Here is an 8,769-nt window from a genome sequence, read left to right on the forward strand (position 1 = left end):
TGGGAGAGGGAGTGTAGAGTGAACAAGTCGCTGTGAAAGTGAAATGGCCGTTCATTTGAATGCAAATGCTATGTAAAAGCCTAAAGCCCCTTGACGTCAGCCCAGCCATTGGGGGCCCATCTATACCGGGCTACCAGTCACCTGGAAACCGTCAGGGTAGGAAACGCCGATGGAGTTGTCTGAGGGGCGCGGAGGAGCTTGCAGCACAGCTACGGCCTAACTTACTGGTTCCCTACCGCTTCTCAAAGTCGGGTTGGGGCCTTACAGGGACTTCAGGATGGCTTAGGGAGCTCCTTTCTCATACCCAAGCCACTATGTACAGAAGCTGCCTTTTGGAAAAAGAAACGGGCATGTACTCGGGCACTCTCAGGAGCCCTGCAGGAGGTGGCACAGCCGGGGCTGGCGCCACTGGGGATGGTGGGAGTCCGATGCCAGCCTCCAACTTCGCAGCGGCTCCGTCTTATGCGCACTATATGGGGTATCCCCATATGCCCGGTATGGATCCTCACGGGCCATCGTTGGGGGCCTGGGGGTCACCCTATAGTCCCCCTCGGGAAGACTGGAGCGTGTACCCCGGGCCGTCCAGTACAATGGGCACGGTGCCCATGAACGACATGACCTCGAGCCCTGCTGCTTTCGGCTCGCCGGAATACAGCAACCTGGAACCCGCAGCGGGTGGAAACAGCGGTAGCAGCCTGCCTACACCAGCCGGCGGATCACTGTTCCCCATCGACGCCTGCACCGCCGACGCCAGTTCTAACAGAAGCCGCCACAGCCCCTATGCGTGGATGCGCAAGACCGTGCAGGTGACTGGTGAGTAATCGATTCCAATGCTCTCAAACTTTTCCTTCCTTTGCTTCTCATCTACTTCTCTTGGCCTTCTGGCCCTCCTACTCCTCAGGCTTCTCCCCGGACAGCTTAGCTAAGGAGACCATTGAGTGTCTTGCTGCCCAGGGCCCCAGCCCATTAGAGACCTCCTTCGCTTGTACCTCTGATCAAAAGCAGAGCATGGTGCTTGGAACTAAGCCGACCGTAGGGGACTTTTTCACCATTTTCTGATCAGTCAAGGGAGCAACCGGGCGGACAATGGGCATGTTGATCCACAAGGGTCAAGATCCAACCCTGCAGTTGCCCAGATGGGAAAACAGATGCACGGGGAAGATCAGTGGGTGAATGAGGAGAGGACAGCCACGTGTCCCTGTGCTCAATCACTGCTGCTTGCCCGTTCCATTTCAAACCCTTCTCCATCTGGGCAGGTCGGCTTCCCCCTCAAAGCTGGTGGTTCTCAACTTAGGTTCATGTTGCTTGGTTGGCAACAGACCTTCCAGTTTAGCCACGAAGGTCCCAGTGGCAAAGCAACCTGGTCACCCTGGACTCTCAAGGAAGCTCCAGCTTCTTTCGCCCAAGCTGACAGAGGCAAGCTGGATTCAAACCCAATGCCTTCTTACAACTTCCCTTCCACCAATGGAAGCATAGAGGCTGTGAGAAAGCTACAGTACACCACTGGGACATAATAAGCTACTCAACCCTAACATCCCCTGTGCGTGCACGAATATCAGCCCCACATCAATAAGATTAAAGTGATTAAAGCCCTCCTAACAGTCAGGTAGACGTATCGAGGTGCAGGGGCTGGATGCAGGCTTGTCACCACACATAGGAAAGCCCAGAGATCCCAGCCTAATGCCTACCCACGCTCCTGCCAGCAAGCCGGTGGGCGGCTACTGGGAGCCAGGGGCGGGGGAAGTGGGTACTCTGCTTTAATCTTGGACAGGGGGTGGAGGAGGGAGGCGGGGAGATGTTTGTTTTCAGCTATAGTTGTTCTTTTATCACATTCTTATTATTCCAACCTATCGCTCCCTGTCATTAGAGAAAATTAGTAAAATTCAGCTCTATCACTTTCATCCCTCTGGGGAAGAAATGACATTTCAATAGCATTTGTCCACAATGATTATGCTTCTGCTCACGGTTCTGCCCTTTTTCTCTCCCTAAAAAAAGCAAAAGCAGGAGGGTGGGATGGGACCAACTTTCACCGTTAAGAGGACTCAGCCCAGAGGAGATAGTTCCAATTGATTAGGACATTACTGGGGTAGCAATCCCAAATTAAGAGTTGAGCTTAAATACTTAGCTTTAAAGTGTTTGGAAGTAAGTCTGCATATTGCTTTTTGAAATAAGAGTGGGTTGGCTGGCTAAAGAGAATAGAAAATGAGGTTAGGGTGTTGTATTCCCAGGGCTGTTATTATATCTAATCTTAGGGTTGTAATTAACATCCATTCACTAAGCCCTAACCATCAGCAAAAGACACAAAAGCCAGAAAAGTAGCTGCTCCCAGTTCAGGATTATGTTTTGAAATACTTTAGAAGAGGAAAGTCACTAGTATGTTGTTTGGAAGAGAGAACAATGGGAAGAAAAGGACAAGATAAAATAAATTATCTTGAGTCATGAATTTTCTGTTTATGAGAGAAAATATGATGGGTTTCTCTGCTTAAAAGTCTTTCATTTGCATTTGTCAGATTCTCTCTTTTGGGTAAGTTTAGAAAGGGACTCTAAATTGCTCTGTGGTGTCTTCATCAGTGGGTGAATGAAGAGACTAAATTGCTCTGTGGTGGCTAACTCTTGAAACCTGGGTGTACCATGCCACCTTCACAAGATTTTCTCTCCAACTTCTATGAGAAATTCTAAATTGAATGATTTTGGTACCCCATTGACTTCTGGCAGCCTATCCTATAGATGGGGCTTTATTAAATTCAATCTCCATTTCATTTTAATGTCTTATAAAAGTACCCCTTTATTATATTCTTGTAGCCTAAGGTGTATATTTAGCAACAATTTAAGAATGTGATGAAAAGTATGGACGCTCTCCCCAGAAAAATGCACAAAGGCGCAAATGCGCATGCACACACACACATGTCATTTTTTGAATAATTTTGGGAGATTCATGGATCCACTGAAGCCCTTCCACGGATCTCAGGTTATGAACCCCACAAAAAATTAAGTTGATCACTTCTTTGTATCACTCCAAACAAAAAGACACCCATTTGTATGCTTAGTACATAGTGAGTGTTAAACAAATATTTGTTAAATGAATGAATAAGTCAGATCCTCCTAAATTTTCTACTTCACTCTGTAGTATCGTAGGACAACATTTGACTTACAGCTGAGAAGAAAATAGATGAACTACAAAATTGAAGTAACCCCTCCCTGATTATGGTAATCAAATGAAAGCTCTTTCCATCACTGATGAATGTTTTTAAAATAGCCTTAAGTTAAAGAAACAAAAATACACATATTAGGGGACAATTGGAAAACATTTCATAGTGATTATTGTCATATTTGATTTTCAAATGAGAGAAAGGGGACTGACATACAGAATAAATGAATGTCCACTAAGTGATTTGATTTAAAAATGAAATATTTTTATTTCTACTTTTTTCCCTAAGTATTCTGTTCCAATACACTTCTGGTTTTAAAAATTATATGGAAAGGAAGCTGATAGAAAGATTCTGGGGAAAGTTCAGTATTTTCGTATTTTAAATACTGTCAGTGCATTACAGCTAGGAATTTTTTCATTTTTTGCTTTTTTTTTACCCAGAGTTGTAACCTTGGATGAGTATTGGCAAGGTGGTAACCTAAGTAGGGCTGGAGAGGGGCTTTCTTTTTAGGTGTGGGAAAGAAGAGGAGAGAAGGAAGTGACTTTGAATAATTATGATTAACCCACTGGACAAAATACAAAACACTGAGGAAGTTATACATAAAAGATTTTATTCAGTTAGGACCCTTCAGAAAATGAGTTACTTAATAATTCCTGAAGCTTATCATTATCTTTTTTTGTTTTGATCATTTAATTGGACAATTTTTATGAATGAATTTAGATGCAATTTTTAACTAAAAGCAGCAAAAGATTACCATCAGATGGAAAGTCATCATGATGGTGTCAATTACACTCTACTCCCTAAAGAAAGATATTGGTTTTCATCCTCTTTACCCTCACTGTCATCATCATCATAACCCCTAGGTTTGGAGAGTGCTTTTCTGCCTAACAGTGTTTTCACAGCCAGTCTCTCAAATGAGCACATTTAGGGTGATGATGAGTCATCATATATAGTGACATGTGTTTGCAAACTCTGTAGGGATACTGTCTTCTAGGTAGTGGGAACTACAGAGGTTTGTCCAAGGCTTTAGGCAGGCGGAGGCAGTGAAATCCCCACCACAGGGCTATGAAGCAGCCCTGTAATACAACTTACGGTTTGTTACTTTCCTAAATTAACCCACAATAGCACCAGAGAAGGGGTTCCCTCACCCTCAGAAATGTAGTTTCTGGGAGAAGAGAATAGCTTGAACAATAAAAGCTAGTGCTCTTAGTGCTTTGTTGATGTTTTAATATGGCAATATGGCATTATACTCTACTAGAAAAATGTCCAAAATCCATTCAATCAGATTTCATCATTTAAGGGAAGAGGCAATGAAAGGGGTGGAAAGAAGACAGTTTGGGAGCAGGGACACAAGAGGAGCACCAGGAAACAGGAATTCATTTCTTTTTGTTAAATGTGCAGTCAATATTTCCCCCTGATCTATGTCTTCTTGAGGTTTGAGGTCTTATCTGTTAGATTGGGGCAACAGACTCTTTTTAACACTTTGCATGGCTTTGATATGCAGCTTGGCTCTTCCTCATTCCTCCTTTCTTCAGGGGTTATATTGCCGGAAAGGGTGAGGATTTTCATGGCAAATAAAGAGGCCTGGTCTTGACTTTATTGTCCTCAGAAGAAACTGCAAGAGGGGAATTTATGACCAATGGGGGTGGGGAAGAACTGCAACCTTCCAGAGTTCTTGAAGTCTGGTTATATTTACTGATTATCAAAGAGCGGAAAACAGACACACACAAGTTGAATTTTAACTTCTGCCTCAAGTTAGAATTTAAACACTTAGTCACTTTGGGATTAGGAAGGGTTTTAGGGAACATCTCTTCAAAGATATATTTTGATTCTAAGATTTGAGGTTCTGGAAATAAATTAAACCTCAATGTTTTCACTGTGACCTCAAATATACATTCTGCCTTTGTAACATACCAAGTGCCAGACCTTTGGTTTCCTAAATTCAGAAAACCAACTCAAGTTTGTTTTCTGTATCTGTGAGTCTGTTTCCATTTTACATATACATTCATTTGTATTATATTTTAGAGTCCACATGTAAGTGATATCATACAGTATTTGTCTTTCTCTGTCTGACTTATTTCACTAAGCATAATATTCCCTTGGTCTTTCCACGTTGCTGCAAATGAAACTAACACAATATTGTAAATCAACTATACTTCAATTTTAAAAATTGACAACAAAAAAACCCACAAAAAACAAACAAACAAAAAAGAAAACCAGCTTAAAATTTGAGCCTCTGAGACAGATTGACTGGGATTCATTGTTTTCCATTTTTAAGAGGGAAAGTTTTGTTTAGTTCTTTAGTCCATGAGTTAATCCTAAAACATATCTCTCATCTAGAATTTGTTTCTACATTCATGTCCCTTTTTTTTTTTCTTTCCTGGAGATGAAAGAGTGTCTGACATTTGTTTAGGGCTTGTAAATTCCAAACCAATTTGCTGGTGTTCCTGAATGTAAAGAGGGTTCAGGATGGGATCTGATGCTATGTAGCTCCTTTGTTAAGCTTGTGCTGCATCTTAACACCTCAATGGAGTTTAGGGAAACACTTTAAAGAAACCTTTGTCTTACAGATCGCTCCCCAAAACTTCACATCAAAAACAACCAGGGAAGATCAGAAGGAGTTTGCCAAAAGCCATAGAGAAAAGGATGAAGATCCTGGAGGGGGTTAGAAAAATGGAAAAGAAAGAGAAACTTCCTAATCACCTTTGGAAAATTTGAAAGGAGGAATAAAACTCTATTTGAAGGAGGGCATGAGAAATTAGTTAAACGTTGTAACACAAAGCAAATGTTTGTATATCCTTTCAAAGAATACTAGAATACCCATTTTATTCTGCTAAAGTCAACACCCCCTATTTCCCCCATTCATTATCCACTTGGGAATAAAAATTTGTTTAAGACTCTCCCCAGAAAACTAAACTATTTTTTCTAATAAGTAATAGGGGCTATCCTAGAACAGAATCTAAGTGACAATAGATGTTTTCTTTTTAAATTACTATCCAAATGAAATTCTAGAATGTATATGTAATTAGAATGTCAGGATCACAAAGCAGCTTGCCTCACTTGGGCCATTCTTATGCTGCCCAGCATGTTTAAATCAGGAATAACATTTGGCACACCAGACTGGGAGCCAAGGGTATGTGTTTGGGTCCCCACTCCTCAGCTCACTAGCACAAAGCAACTTACTTACCTACACTGAGCCTCAGGTTCCTTATCTGCAAAATGGGGATAAGACACATTTTGTGTAATTTGAAAGGGTAAGTGAGAGGTTCAATAGGAAACAATATAAATGAACTGCATAAAATATCAATATAAAAGGAAGTGCATGTATAATGAATGTTGCTACTACTGACAATGACAATGCTGTTCCCATATGTTAGTGTGAAGGGAATGAAAATCATGGCTTAACTGTTTGCTTTAAAATGCTTTGGTGTAACAGTATATCAATGGTGGTGTGATAGGTGTGTTGATATATATAGGTATGATATATATATATATATGTAAAATAGCCACAGATGACAAAGTAATTAATGGAGAAATGGACTTATGACATATGTGGTTAAAAAAATGTACTTGTTTTGTATTTGAAAGTAATAGCTAAGGGTAGGAACAATGACTATGATTCCTCCAACCAAAACAATCTCCAAAGATGCAAAATATGATTAAATGCACTGCTTTCTCCCCTAACAGGGAAAACCAGGACAAAAGAAAAGTATCGTGTGGTTTACACAGATCATCAAAGGTTGGAGCTGGAGAAGGAATTCCACTGCAACAGATACATCACCATTCGGAGAAAATCAGAGCTGGCAGTCAACTTGGGCCTTTCTGAGAGACAGGTACACCAGAAGTACATCTAACACGTTTCATATAAGCATTTCAATAAGCTAAGGTTTTAGGGAAGTCTGTAACTAAGAGTGGAAGCAAAACAGAAGACCAAGCCATTCTCAAAGCTCTCCTAAAGCCCACATTCATCCTACTGGACCACCTAGTTTAGTACCGTTGGTTGATGGGTTTATTAATAATTGAATGTGGTGGGCACTGTGTAGGTGTGAAAGCAAGGGTGGGGATGTAGGGGGATGAGAAGGATTAAAACTCCCATACAATTGATCAGTCAGGGCAAAACCTTGATATGGTTCCCCAAGTAGTCATAATCAATATGTGAAGTGGAAATCTGTCAATCATGGCAATTATCTGGTTCATATCAGTCAAACTGTAACAGTAAATGAACACCAATGCTGCTACCTGAAGCAAGTTTTTCTATTACTCAGGGTAGGAATTTAATTTTCTGTGGTCTATGTAATCCTATGATTCCTGCCTCAAATTTAGCTTACTATGGGTACTCAGTAAAGATTAAATCATGGCAAGGATCAGTGGTTTCCACTCACCCAGATTTTGACATTACATAACTACCTGATTTGTTTTTTACTTAGGTCTAGGAGTAAACCTGGAAATCATAAGATTCTAGAACTGTAAAGTCCATTAATGTATTGTTGTATCCCAAGAAGCCTGCATTTCAACCATTTATGAAGGCACGTTGGTATCACAGCAAGAGATATAGTATTTCATCACCCTTGTTCACCCAGTTCTGTTTTAACAACCTAACTTCTTTTAATGATAGATCATAATCACCTTTGCTATTTAAATCCCTCCCTTTTTATCACCATGGCTCAGCATCTGCCATTCTATCATTATTTATTTCTACCTGCACAACAGAGATGGTGGGTGAGGTATAATATAAAGAGCACTGCATTCAGAGTCTGAGGCCTTGGACTTGATTTCAGTTTCATCTCATGCAAGATACTTTCCCTCTCTGAGTCTCAGCCTTTTTTAAACCTGTTGTTAAATGGGCATACTTCACAAGGTCATTGTGAGGCTCAATTAAGCGATGCATGTGAAAGGACTTTGTAAATACTAGAGTCCCTGAACAATATCAGCAATGACTGAAAAGTGCATTCAGTATGTTGCCCCATTAAATCCAAAGCATTTTGTGTTTCAGGTGAAAATCTGGTTTCAGAATCGCAGAGCCAAGGAGAGAAAGATGATCAAAAAGAAAATATCCCAGTTTGAGAACAGTAGAGGCTCAGTGCAAAGTGACTCTGGCTCCATCAGCCCTGGGGAACTACCTAACACTTTTTTCACCACCCCATCTGCTGTCCGTGGATTTCAGCCTATTGAGATACCTCAGGTCATAGTCTCTGAATGAAAGAAAGGCAAAGAGAAATGGAAAGTGCCTTTCCTTTAGCATTGTCTTTTTGGTCTCTAAGATATCAGCAGGGGAGTTGCAACATTATGTAATTCCTTGTAAGGCAGTATTCAGAACAAGTGGATGCGCCATGGGTTGAAGATAATTCAAGGGTCACTTACTGTTAGGAACTATCCCCAGAAAACTGTTGTGTGCTATGCTATGTCAGTCACTCAGGGAGCTTGGTGATAAGCTGTATAATTAAAAGCTAAAATTGCGAGCCCTTGAACTCTATTCACAACTTCAGAAATTTGCTTGTGAACAGGCTGTAAAAAACAGTTCTGCCAGGATGCATGTTTGTATATGTATACTTATGTTTGTCATTTGATGCTTGGGTGTGTCTTTTGATGCTATCTTTTGGGAGTGGGGAAAAGGTTAAGC

The 8,769-nt window shown here is 41.1% G+C and overlaps 1 protein-coding gene across 1 annotated transcript; it reads left to right on the forward strand.

The window, feature by feature from the left end:
* The first annotated feature begins 314 nt into the window (after positions 1–314).
* CDX4 (caudal type homeobox 4) lies at positions 315–8,349 on the forward strand. Its single transcript, XM_027095583.1, has 3 exons — positions 315–813; positions 6,837–6,982; positions 8,143–8,349. Exons 1-3 carry the CDS (start codon positions 315–317, stop codon positions 8,347–8,349), a joined length of 852 nt encoding a protein of 283 aa, XP_026951384.1.
* The last annotated feature ends 420 nt before the right edge of the window (positions 8,350–8,769 follow it).

The sequence above is a fragment of the Aethalodelphis obliquidens genome, unplaced genomic scaffold (assembly GCF_003676395.1).
Source record: "Aethalodelphis obliquidens isolate GAN/ISIS:26980383/991018 unplaced genomic scaffold, ASM367639v1 scaffold92, whole genome shotgun sequence".
Taxonomy (NCBI): Eukaryota; Metazoa; Chordata; class Mammalia; order Artiodactyla; family Delphinidae; genus Aethalodelphis; species Aethalodelphis obliquidens.